A 14,946-nucleotide genomic window follows, 5' to 3' on the forward strand; every position below is an offset into this window, starting at 1 on the left:
AAACTAAAATATTTTGTTTTATATATAGATATATATAATTAATTGAATAGTTATTGATACCCAAAAAAAAAATAAATATAAAATTGTATTCAGATTTTTTATTTTAGTAATTTAAGTTAATACAGAATATTTATATATATATATATATATATATATATATATATATATATTACTAAAATAAATTTATATAATATTAATTATAAAATAGACAATAAACTAATAGATTCAGTATTTTTGATAAATAAATAATTGAAAATAAGTTATAAACAAAAAAAAAGTAAAGTAATATTGGACGGCTATGCCTTAATAGCCCCACACGCCCCACAAAAATCTTGCCCCACATTTTTACCATTATATTATTTTATCTTATAAAAAATACACAAAATAAAAGTGTCAAGGTATTTTGTTATGAGATTAATCTATTATTATTTGTTAAAGAATAATTATTCTATTTGCAATTTTTAATTATTATGTTTAGTTTTTTAGATATTAAGGAAAACATTTTTACCGTTATATAAATTTAGTAACAAATATCATTAACATAATTATATAATGATATAAATGTTTTTTTAATATCTAAAAACCTAAATATAATAACAAATAATAATAGATTAATCTTATAACAAAATACCTTGACACTTTTATTTTGTGTATTTTATATAAGATAAAATAATATAATGGTAAAAATGTGAGGCGAGATTTTTTGTGGGGCAAGATTTTTGTGGGGCGTGTGGGGCTATTAAGTCATAGCCATATTGGACAGCAAACACAAAATTTATAATTTTTTTTTTAAAAAAACTGACATTTAATCTAAATTAATTATTATTATCAAATATGTCTATAATTTAATTGTTTAAGTTAGGTTAAAGGACACTGGGTATATTATTTTTAATTATTAACTTATTAATTACAAATAAATTAGATGATTAAATTAATTACATTAATTAAATAGTTTAATTTTTTAATTACATATTATAAATTACATTAATTAACTTAAATTATTATTTAAAAAAAGCTGTAATTTATTCTCAATTACTTAGTTTTAGTGAAAATCTAAATTTATGTTTAAATAGATAGCAGAAGCGATAGAAAATCATTTTTTAAAAATAATTTTAATTAAAACATTTAAATTTTTTTTATCTATTATTTAGATAAAACTGTAATAATATACACTAATATAACATAATTTAATTAAATAAATAAATATAATTTAATAATAAATTAGTAAATTATTTTTAAATTTGAGTTATTTATAAAAATTATTAAGTTATTGCAAAAAATCTTATAAGTAATTCAAATTAAATAACGAAAATTTAAAAAATAATAATAAATTATTAAAATGAACGTATTCTAAAATTAATTAATTACAAAATTTAAAATAAAAATTAAATTAAGATTTTTAATTAAATTACAGTATATTAAAAAGTCATAAGAAGTTTTTTTTAATAAATTTTGTTATCAATAAGTAAATAATTAAAATAAATACACCCATTGGACGTAAATTTAAAGTGAAAATATAAAAATATTTGATAATAATACTAAATTTAGATTAAATGACTGTTTTTTTTTTAAAAATCGTAAATTTTGTGTTTGCTGTCCAATATTATTAAATTGGATATTATTTTAAGCATTGCATTTTAATTAATAATTTTGTTATATTTATTAAAATTAATTAACAAATTTAACTAGAATAATTACTATCCAATTCAAATAGACTCAACTAGATCAACAATATAAAACCAAAAAAAAAATTAATAATAATAATATATGTTTATATTTAAAATATATTAAATAAAAGTATTAATTGTTAATAATAATTTCATTAACTTTAACATCTAATTCATTTTTTTTATTAATAAGTAAATAATTAAAATAAATATTCCCATTGTCTATTAATCTAATTGTTACAGTTGAAATATAAACATTTGATAATAAGAATTATAAATTTAGATTAAATGACAGTTTTTTTTATAAAAATATTAATTTTGTGTTTGTTGTTCAATATTACTCAAATTGGATATAGTTTTAAGCATTGATTTTAATTAATAATTTTGTTTTGATTATTAAAATTATTTAATTAAATGAAATTTTATATATAGTGTATATATATTAAATTAATGAAACAAATTTATCTAGATTATTTACTATACATATTCTATTAGAGTCAACTAGATCAATAGCATGAAACAAATATTAATTATAAATATACAGTAAAATAGTATAGCATTTTTATATAAGTAAAAAATGTTTATTTATAAATAATTTATTAACCCTGCGAATCTATATTAATATTAAAATCAATAAATTTTATATTTAAATAAAACATTTGAAATTAATTTACAGTTTTAATATCATTATATGAAAATAACTGTTTAAATTAAAAATAATAAAATGTTTTTATTATTAATTTTAGTTATTTATTAAACTTTTAATAATATGTAATAAAATTAACTTGTTATTTCTATACTATTGATTGAATAGTTATATGAATTATTTTAATTAGAAATTAGTCAATAAAATACATTTTAAAATACAGCATAAAATACAGCAAGTATATAAATAATATAAAAATTTATTTTATTTTTTTAAAATTTAATTTAATTTTAAATTTTAGCTAATATAAAAACATAGTTATATAAACATTAAAATAAAATATATAATTTAAATAATAAAAATTTTTACCTCAAATTTAAATGTTTTAATTAAAAAATTATTGAACAAAAAATCCTTTCGGCCCTCAAATTCTTTTTAATTGAACTTTAATTAAAATTATAATCAAATTAAATAAATAAAAATAATTTACAGTTTTTTAAATCAAAATATAATAGTTGCTATAAACTTAAATATTAGACTTAAATATGATTATCATATAATGTAGCTAAAAAAAAATTATTTCTTATACTTTTTGAAAACATTTAATTAATTTTTTTTTAAATAAAAATTATGATAAATCTATGTAAATTAAAATTTTAGCTAAATTTGATATAATTTTTCAAATTTAAATGTTTTAATTAAAAAATTATTGAACAAAAAATCACTCCAACACTCGAGAATTTTTTAATTAAACTTTAATTAAAATTTTAATCAAATTAAATAAATGAAAATATGTTACAGTTTTTTAAAACAAAATTAATTTATGTTAATGATAAATAGTTATTTTTTTAAAAAATGCAACAAAAATAAAATATTTAAATTATATTTATAATTTTTAATCATAAATTATTTACCTGGTCCATTATGACTTTTTAATAAATCTTTACTTGAGATTTTTGATCAAAATAAGTAATTTTAAATAAGTTACAGTTTTTTTTTAAAAAAATAATTATTTATTTTAATGTAAATATTGATTTTAATTATTCAACAAAATATATTAAATATATTTATTTATAATTAAATATTATATTTACTGTTTTGTCAGTAACATAGAGAAAATGGTATCAAAAAATTATTTTTTTTAATTTTTATTTTTAAGTCTTAATTTGTGTTAAGAATCAAAAATGATTTGCATTTAAATTATTATCTCTTCTAGAAATTAAAATATTAAATAAAATTATGATTTAGTTTTTTTTAATTAAATTTTTAATACATATATAATTTTTATTAATAAACATTGTCAAAATTCCAATACTTTAATAGTTATATTTTTATTTTAAAAAAAAATATTTGGTATTATTGCGATTTTTTGTTTTGATTAGATTTTTATTTATTAATAAAGTATTTATAATTATTTTATTAATATTTTAAATCAAATTTATTAGAGATAATAGAGATTAAAAACAATTTAAATTTTTAGTCTAAATAAATTGATAAATGTTCAAATTAATTAAATTAACTATATAGTATTTTAAACTAAAAATATAAAGTTTACAATGTTTTATTTACTATTAATTATAAATAGTAATTAATAAACTTTTTAAAAAAATTAGAAGAATAAAATTATTATTTGAAATGTAATAAATCTGTAAATAAATTCAAAATAATATTTTTGTAAATTATTTTTAAATACAGTGCAAGTAATTAAGTAATTAGTGATTGACTTTGAATATGATTATCATATAATGTAATAAAAAATAATTTCTTATACTTTTTTGAAAACATTTAATTATTATTTTTTAAAATAAAAATTATGATAAATTTATGTAAAGTAAATAGAATATATAATTTAAATAAATAAAATTTTTACCTTAATTTTAAATGTGTTAATTATAAATTATAGGTAAAAAAATTTCATCTTTTCTCTATCTCTTTTTAATTAAACTTTAATCAAAATTTTAATCAAATTAAATAAATGAAAATAAGTTACAGTTTTTTAAAACAAAAATAATTTATGTTAATGTAAATATTGATTTTATTTGTAAAAGAAATTATATATTAGATACTGTATATTTAATTATAATAAATTTATATTTACTGATTAACAGTTTTTATTATTATAAAGTAAATTGTTTTTATATCATAATTAGGGTTAGATCAGATTCCCTCCCTCTTCTTATTTTCCATAAGTTCCTTATATTCCCTGTTCCCTGGGAATTCCCTGGGAAGACATTTCCTTGTGGTACCACCTATCATACACTAACTCACATTACATAATGTTTAATTAAAAACACGTTTGTATAGTAAATGTCTACAAAATGTATTTAATGTTTTTACTAAATGTTTAATAATATTTTAATCATATTTTGATTGAGTTATTACTAACATAATGGTCCCAATGAAACACATAGATTAGGTACTTTTTAATGTATGACAAATTATATTTTCCCTTTCTAACGATCAAGGGAGGGAATATAATATATTTTCCATATTTTCCGGGAAAATTGGAGGGAATTTATTTGGGAACTTCCCTCCCTCGGAATCTCAATCTAACCCTAGTCATAATTGACATCAATTTCAATACAGTAAGTATTTAAACAACAATGTTAAAATTAAATAATTATATAAATAATTTTTTTTTAAAAATAATCTAAGTTATTTAAAAACTATTTATTACTATTTATTAAATTTGTAAATGTATTATTAATAAAAAATATATAATAAATAGGTTAGATAATTATTATTGTTTATTATAATTTAATAATAAAATAAATAAAATAATTTTTTATTAATAAGTAAATAATTTTTTTTTTAAAAATATATAAAGCCAGTTTCAACTAACCTAATATATCAAGATAAAATTAAAACATATTTGATAGTAATAATAAATTTAGATTAAATAACAGTTTTTTTATGAAAAATTTCAAATAAAATTAAATATTTAACTTGAATTTAAATGTTTTAATTATAAATTATTGAACAAAAAACCATCTTACTACGTACAACTATTTAATAAATCTTTTATCACAATTTTTAATCAAAATAAGTAATTGAAAATAAATTACAGTTTATTAAAAAATATATAATATATTTTAATAAAAATATTGATTTTAATTATACATCAAAATACAGTATATTAGATATATATTTTTTTTGATTTTTTAAATTTTAAATAAATTTTATTTTATTTTTTTATAGAATTGCCGCCATTTTCTATTTTTTGAAAAAATAATGCTGATCTATTATATCTTATTTTTAATCCAAATCTGAAGTCAAAATTTAAAAATTCAATCAAAAGCGGACTTTTCAGTAGTTTGTGAAAATCTTATATAAATATTTCAAATTAAATAACTAAAATTAAAAATACATAAAAATGTGGATCCATATAAAATCAAATATTAATTACTTATAAAATCTATAAATTAACTAAAATTCATATTTTCAATTAAATTACAGTATACTGAAAAAGTCATAAGAAAATAATTATTTAATAAAAATTAATCTATTAATTATAAATAGATAGTTATTTTTTAATAAATAAAATATAGTTTTAATTATTTCTACTCGAATCTAAACATTTACTGTTAAAATATATATAGAGTTTTATTTATTATTTTATTAATTGATTATCGTTATATTATAAAAACAAAATTAAATATAAAATTTGACACTATTTTTTTCTTAAATTAATTTATTAAGCTTTATTTTGATAGTAAAACATTTAAATTATATTATAGATTTTGTAATTAATTTATACTGTAATATGATATACTAAATGTTTTATAAGTTAATATTTAAATACTGTAAAGTTTTTAAAAAATAAAATTATTTAATTAATATATAAATCATTAAAAATATTTTAGTTTGGTAAACAATGGATAATATATTTATTCATTTATTTTTCAAATTATATTATAAATAAAAACTTTAGTTATAATTATAATTTTTATTATTAAATTCAAAATAATTAAATAATTGTATATTAGGAAAAAATATCTTTAGGAAATAATTTTTAGCTAACAATTAATAAAATACTATAATTTATTAATATAAATTTATATTAAAACCAGTTGAGAATGCTAGAAAGCATTGCCAGAAACAAACTTTAAAAACTCATATATTAGGGTTTGCATTTTAATAAGATTTTTTAATTAAAAATAAATAACTCAATATTATATAAAATTTTTATTTTATTTTAAACATATAAAATATTAAATACAAGATTTAAATAAAATTAAATATATAAAAGTAGTTTACAATATATCATAAATTTCTTGATTAGGTTCAGAACAATTTTTGCAAATTAAATTGATTAATAGTGTTTCGTTATTATGTGGACAAATTTGATGAAATCTTTCACCACATTGTGAACAACGATTCATATTATTATCAAAGGGTTCAAAACACATACAATGCACTGCTGATACTATTTTAGATTCGAACATTGAATTGGTAACTTGAGTAATAGGCAATGAGATCTGTCCAAATTCGTACCATCTTTTTAGTCTTTGTCGCAAAAAGAAACTATTTTCAGTTAGTTGTCTAGAACTTGGATTTATTCCAGAAATATTAAGTGCCATATTCATTAAAGCATAAACACCACAATCATTAGAATTTGGTTGTTTTGTTACTTGCCAAATTTGATATTTTATTTGAGGTGTTATGTCAAGTTGTCTTAAATGTGCACTTACAACGCATACTACAAATTTGTTGACTGTTTTTGAATTTAACGAATCGTAAACATTACATAAAATTGTGTTATTTGATGTATATTTAACATTGATGTAAATCCAATGATTACCAATATTGAGAATTTGGTGTAAATCTTGTCCAACAAATGTAAAATAATATTTAGGTTTTAGATATAGATAATTTTGTTGGAAACGATATGAAGATTGAAAATTAAGTATATTATTATTATTAATTTGATTATGAAAAATAACAGCCATTCCATTTGTAATTAGAGGATCGTTAAGCCAACCATCGTTATCCAATCCTTCAAGTATTCTTAGATCACTTGATGTAATATCTTCATAGAGAAATTGATTTGCTGTCTTTAAAAGCCATATACTATTGACAATTTGGTGATCATTTAATTCTGGTTTCTTTGCTGTATCTTCTTGAGATGCTGTAGTTTTGAAATCTTTTATGTTTAAATAAGATTCAATTGTTTCTTGAGATAATTTTTCAAGTTTAACTACAGGTTCTTTAAAGTAGTTATCTTGATAACTTGATGATTCACTTGATTGAGAGTTAATATCAGAACAATTGTCTTTGCAAACATTAATCCAAAATGGTATGTGATAACTTCCATAAAAGTCATATTGATAAACTTTATCTTTTTTATTATTAGTAAAAATATAATCAATTTGACTTTGATAGTTAGTAGTGACAACATTTGATGAGATTAAAGATGTCCAGTTATACACTTTATTATTAATGTCAATTAATGTTTGTCCATTTTTTGAATTATAATCAACATTTAAATCACCACAAATTATTATATGTTCAAATTTTTGCAATTTTTTTGCAATGTCTTTAAATAAGTTTGTAAGTGTTTTGAATGGAACTTTTGACGACACATACATACCCACAACAGCAATGTTAACAAAACTTGCACATGATATTTCATAATGCCATTTAGGATTACTATTGTTTTTCATTAATGAAAATACGATAGATGTATTTAAAGATTCATTAGCATATATAGCAACGCCTCCATGTGTTATTGTTAAATTATCAGAGTAAACATGACTGATTGCTGCCAGTTTTACAATATTTGATAATAAATTATGATCGCGTTTTGCTCGTGTTTCTACTAAAATTAACAAATCAGATGAATTTATGTTTTCATCTGATATTAAATCTAACATGTTTTTGTCTAACGATTGAACATTTAAATATGTGATTGCGTAGTCCTTTTTTGTAAATAATTTTAAAGGAGTTATTGTTAGTTCTAATTTTGATTCTAATTGTAATCTTTCTATTTCTTTAAAAATTTCGAAATCACTTTGTTTTGGTTTGAGATTTTCAATCAGTGTAAAATCTCCATCTAAGTACAATCCATTTATTGATGTTACTCGAGAACATGCGGTATAAATTAATTCTCGAGGTAAGTGTTTTGTAAGGTTAACAGTAACTCTTTCAAAAGTTGATCCTTGACTTTTATGTATAGTCATAGCTTCACAACAAACAAGAGGAAACTGTGTTCGGGTTACGTTAACATTAATAAAACCTTTAATTTGAAAATCTTTTTTTATAGGTTCAATTGGAGTCCAATTATCAGGAATAGAATTTATTTTCATGTATTCTTTGTATTTCTTACGAATTTGAAATCCAGAAATTTTAGGAAACTGTATCCAAATTCTTTTAATATTTGTTGTACATATGTCTTCATCAATTCGCATCAAAATACCAAATGCACCATTGAATAAACCATCTGAGACATCAATATTGCATGTAATCATGTATTTCAGTCCAATTTTAAAACGTATTTCTTTTAATAAGCCATATGAATCTTGGTATGACATCTTTGCTAATTTATCTAATACTTTATTTTTTTCATTATTATTTTGATATCCATTAATATCGTCTTTAGCATTATTTGTAAATAAATTGCCATTCTTTTCTTCGATTGCTTTGATATTATGCATTGCAACATCTTTATTAGTATAATAAAGACAAACTGAGTCATTTTTAAATGAATCATTTATATTAAAGCGCAATTTAAGTAAACTAATATCATTATTAGTTAAATTAGCTTTTGCTAATCTATTCAAGCAGTTAACAAATTCAATATCTTTTTGTCGTATAACGGTTACTAATTCATATGATTTAAATTCTCTCCATAAATAAGGACCAATTAAAGCGTTATATGAATCTTTTGATTCTTTAAATGGCCATCCACCACCAACTGGTTTAGCTTGATGTAAATCTCCAATTAATAGGATTGAAATTCCACCAAATGGTAAGGTATTTTGTAATATTTCTTTTAATCGTTTGTCGATCCAACTAAAAATTTTATTACTACAAAGACTTATTTCATCAACTACTAAAAGTTTTAAATCTTTTAATTTGCAACGCATTGTATTGGCTGAATCTGCAGACAATTTACTTAAATTTCCACCTGTTAGTTGTTGATGTGGAAATGCTAGTGCCGCATGTAATGTAATTCCATCAACATTCCATGCAGCTTTTCCTGTGTATGCAGTAATTAATATTTTAATGGAACTTAAATCTGTCCCATGTTGCGAATTTATGTAACGAAGAATTGATTGATAAATGCATTTCAAAACATGACTTTTACCAACACCAGCTGATCCCATTAAAATTATATTAAATGGTGTTTTGCCAGTTTTAAACCGATGTAAAATATCCATAGTAATGTTGCGTTGTTCAGTATTTAAAGATTTCATCATTATTTTGTACTGTTCTTCATCAATTAATTTAGGAACAGTTATTTTTTCGATGTAAGATTTACTAGAACTTTCGTCACTTATTTCTGTTTCATCAAATATATTAGCTATAGGAGATCTAATTGTCAAAATTTCATGTTCCTTAGATATTTCTTCATTGTTAGAAAATTCATTTATATCACTTTCATTGATTTCTTTCTCATTAATAAATACAGCGTTAAATAATTCCGTTTCCAATAGCTGAGGGTCAAATAGTTTCAAATTTTCTTTAATGATATTTATTTGAGAGTCGTATATATCTTTGCATATGTTTATTTTTAGATCTTTCTCTTCATCATTCCAAGGATAAAATAACATAACCATTGATCGATAATAATTACTTGGAGAAGTTTTCTGATTGTAATTTATATAGCGAATAATTTTCATCTTTTGTCTTTTTTTCATAAATCCCATATTATTTTGAAGAGTTATAATATTAGGTAAAAAACTTTTAATATCACTATCATTACTTGATTCTTCTTCATCATCATTATCATCATTAACATAATTTCGCTGTTTTAAAGATAGTGTTTTGTAATATGTATATGATGCTGCAAATTCAGCTAAACACAAATTATTAACTTTTGAATCACTTAAAGGTCTTGCCATATAATGATCTAAAAGACCTTTATATGAAATATCTTTTGAATCTTTAGGCAAATCCTCCAATTCTTTGCGTGATTTTAGCATTTGATATCTTTCATTAGGTGGGCCATTATTTATAAATATAACTATTCTTGACATTCGGGAAATATCCATACTCAACGCATGATAAACAGCTTCTTGTGCAGATATTTCTGTACCATTTACTAAAGTATTGGCTAAATGTCTAACTTGTTCTTGAATTGTTTTGTTGCCTTTTTTAGCCTCTTCTGATGCTTCTTTTAACAACAATGACATTCCACGCATTGATTTACTTATATAAGCACATAGGTATTTAACACATGCATAAGGATGAAGACAATACTGAATATCAATGTTTGCACGCCATTGTTTAAGCCAAAGTGTATTATACGCGTTAATGTTAACAGCGTTTGGTTCGCGTTTTAAAAATATTTCTTCACGTTTAATAGACGATCTAATTGCATTAATGTAATCTGAATATGATAAATTTATCATTTTCAAAAAATTATTAAAAGACATATAATCTATAATTGATTTGTTTTCATTTTTATCAAATGACTGTATTATCTTTTGTATAGATTCAAAATTCTCTTTATGTTTCTTTTTATCTTTGTCTGAAATATCTTCATCCAATGGTTTCAAAATTTTTGTCTCTTTCATTGGCGGCATAGGAAATCTATACCGACATACATTTTTGACTTTAAGACAATTTTCTTTATGCCTATGAATTTGCACAGAGTTAATTAGTGTTGTTGTACCTTCATCAACACATAATGTATCGTCAATATTGTCATTTTCAAAATAAGCTATTGTTGAAGTAGTTGTAATTTCATCAATAAAGTTTACAACATCGTTTTCTGTATTTTCTTTAGATTTGTCATATTTTGGTGCGTCTTTTATCCAAAGAAGACCATGAATGTGTGGTGATCCTCTGTGTTGAAATTCCACTCGATAATAACTTTCAATCACTCGTTTGTTACCAAAAGCTAAACCAGGTTTAATAATTATATTAAAAAAATTTCGAAATCTGTGTTCAAAGTATCTGCTTGAAGTCACAGGGTCGCGTTGAATTAAATTTAATTTGTCATTTCTTTGTAAATTATGAGCTTCTTCTATCGTTAACTTTACATTATTTAAAACTTTGCTCAAAATCACAAGTAATTCATCCCATGAAGCTTCGGCGGCAGATAAAGTAAAAAATAAAGTAGGCAATCCCAATTGTCTTATCATTGCAATTGTTTCATCACGTTTTTTTCCCAATACGAAGGACTTGTTCTTAATTTAGAAATGCTTTTGAAAGCTTTATCGGATGCTATAGCTTGATTAACTTTAATGTTGTCTAATGCATCATTAGCAGACCATTCGGATTGTCCTTTTATTTTTCTTTTAAAAATATTTGAAGCACTTGTAGCTTCATACCATTGTTTTCTTTTGAATGTGAAAAAAAGATATGGTATATTTTCAGCGCATCGGCGATCATATCTTCTTAGTTCTGATTTTGCAAAATCTGTTACTGTAAATCGCATTGTTTTAGTGACTAAAGGCCTTTCATTGCCAGCAAACAATTTTGGATATGCTAATGAAGCTGCGTTAACGTCAATTAAAACATTTAATGGCTTTTTCCCTTCTCCAGGTGCGTAGGCTACTCCAATTTGTTGATCATCATTATCTAAAAGAGTGTCTAAACAACCTACTATATCTGATTCTTCATTTTCAAAACTATTTTGTTGATCATCTTCTGCATCACTAGTTTTAGAAAAATCATTAGGAAACCGTATAAACCAATCTTTTTTAAGTTTAACACCAGCATTTTTATATGCATTTTGATTAACTAAAAAATTAAGTGCTTGTCGAAGTTCATGTGGTCTAACAGTTTTATACAAATCATCGATTTTTAATTTGTCTGGGTCTTTAATACGTCTTTTTAATTGTACTCTTATTATGTGTAAGTCATCATCAAGTCTCGGAAGTAACGGAAGCATTGCATTAGGATCTACTGGAACATTTACTACATTTCCTTTCATTTTATATTGTCCACCTTTTGGCAAATGTAGTATTGTCTCAAATATTATTCTTGCTGACACCATTCTTTCTTCTAAATCATTAAGTTTTTGAATACAATCAGGAATTTCAGGAAACATTAATCCGTGTGATAAAGCAAGACGAGGAACTTTTCCTTTTGATATATCTTGAAAACAAGTATTGCAAAACTGACAGTTCTCTCCCACATTAAAAAAATCGACTAAATCTTTGTCATTTTTGTTTAACTTTATGTTATTTAGTATATTATATGAACGGACTTGGGTCTTAAACCATAAACAACCACAACATGAACACATTTCGGTTGGACCCATAAACTTTGCTTCTTCAAATTTTTCTAAATTTTTGAGTATTTTTTTATTTTTTCGTTTTTCTGCCATTTTTATTTTATTATCTTCTCTTTCACGATCGCGTAATTCTGGATTTTTAAGACGTTTTTCAGCCATTTTTATTTTATTGGTTTCTCTTTCACGATCGCGTAATTCTGGATTTTTAAGACGTTTTTCAGCCATTTTTATTTTATTGGTTTCTCTTTCACGATCGCGTAATTCTTGATTTTTAAGACGTTTTTCAGCCATTTTTATTTTATTGGCTTCTCTTTCACGATTGCGTAATTCTTCATTTTTAAGACGTTTTTCAGCCATTTTTATTTTATTGGCTTCTCTTTCACGATCGCGTAATTCTTGATTTTTAAGACGTTTTTCAGCCTTTTTTATTTTATCGGCTTCTCTTTCACGATTGCGTAATTCTTGATTTTTAAGACGTTTTTCAGCCATTTTTATTTTATTGGCTTCTTTTTCACGATCGCGTAATTCTTGATTTTTAAGACGTTTTTCAGCCTTTTTTATTTTATCGGCTTCTCTTTCACGATCGCGTAATTCTGGATTTTTAAGACGTTTTTCAGCCATTTTTATTTTATTGGCTTCTCTTTCACGATCGCGTAATTCTTGATTTTTAAGACGTTTTTCAGCCTTTTTTATTTTATCGGCTTCTCTTTCACGATCGCGTAATTCTGGATTTTTAAGACGTTTTTCAGCCATTTTTATTTTATTGGCTTCTCTTTCACGATCGCGTAATTCTGGATTTTTAAGTCGTTTTTCAGCAATTCTTTCTTTTTCGACAATATTTTTCCGTCTTTTATTAGTTTTTTTTTCATCGTCTTCCAAATCAGGCATGTTAACTAAAAATATAATAATAATTTAACAAATATATATAATTTACAATGTAAAATATAACCATATATAAGATTATTATATAGTTAATATTTTTAATAAAATTATAGATAATTTTTAATTAATTGTAATTAATTAATATTACCTTCAGCTGCTGTCTTCGATGTCACGACAATAAATTAAAATTTTCTTACAATTTTCACTGTATTAATATTATTTTATGTGATGACACAATGTTGATGCAATTACTAAAATCACACAAATAGCAAATAAAAAACAAATATTAATAATTAGTTTATATAAAAAAGATTTAATTAAGAAATAAATTTGACTTACACGTTGTCCCTTCGATGGCTCGACTTGAACTGAGACTTGAAATAATAATTTCACTTTATTTAAAATTATTAAATGTTGACGAAATATTAATGTTGACGCAATATTAATGTTGACGCAATATTAATGTTAACGCAATTATTAATGTTGACGCAGTTATTAATGTTGACGCAATTATTAATGTTGACGCAATTATTAAAATCACACAAATATCAAATAAAAAACAAATATTAATAATTATTTTATATAAAAATAATTAAATTTAATTAAGAAATAAATTTGATTTACATGTTGTCCCTTCGATGGCTCGACTTGAACTGAGACTTGAAATAATAATTTCACTTTATTTAAAATTATTAAATGTTGACGAAATATTAATGTTGACGCAATATTAATGTTAACGCAATTATTAATGTTGACGCAGTTATTAATGTTGACGCAGTTATTAATGTTGACGCAATTATTAATGTTGACGCAATTATTAAAATCACACAAATATCAAATAAAAAACAAATATTAATAATTATTTTATATAAAAATAATTATATTTTATTAAGAAATAAATTTGACTTACATGTTGTCCCTTCGATGGCTCGACTTGAACTGAGACTTGAAATAATAATTTCACTTTATTTAAAATTATTAAATGTTGACGAAATATTAATGTTGACGCAATATTAATGTTAACGCAATTATTAATGTTGACGCAGTTATTAATGTTGACGCAATTATTAATGTTGACGCAATTATTAATGTTGACGCAATTATTAAAATCACACAAATATCAAATAAAAAACAAATATTAATAATTATTTTATATAAAAATAATTATATTTTATTAAGAAATAAATTTGACTTACATGTTGTCCCTTCGATGGCTCGACTTGAACTGAGACTTGAAATAATAATTTCACTTTATTTAAAATTATTAAATGTTGACGAAATATTAATGTTGACGCAATATTAATGTTAACGCAATTATTAATGTTAACGCAATTATTAATGTTGAC

The 14,946-nt window shown here is 21.8% G+C and overlaps 1 protein-coding gene across 1 annotated transcript; it reads right to left on the reverse strand.

The window, feature by feature from the left end:
- Window positions 1-11,617: 11,617 nt before the first annotated feature.
- On the reverse strand, window positions 11,618-13,606 carry LOC128951595 (repetitive organellar protein-like). The gene has a single exon (XM_054296842.1). It carries the CDS (start codon window positions 13,604-13,606, stop codon window positions 11,618-11,620), a length of 1,989 nt encoding a protein of 662 aa, XP_054152817.1.
- Between the last annotated feature and the right edge of the window lie 1,340 nt (window positions 13,607-14,946).

Source organism: Oppia nitens, unplaced genomic scaffold (genome assembly GCF_028296485.1).
Source record: "Oppia nitens isolate AA-2021 unplaced genomic scaffold, nextdenovo-longstitch-racon4-pilon3 scaffold1_pilon_pilon_pilon, whole genome shotgun sequence".
Lineage (NCBI taxonomy): Eukaryota > Metazoa > Arthropoda > Arachnida > Sarcoptiformes > Oppiidae > Oppia > Oppia nitens.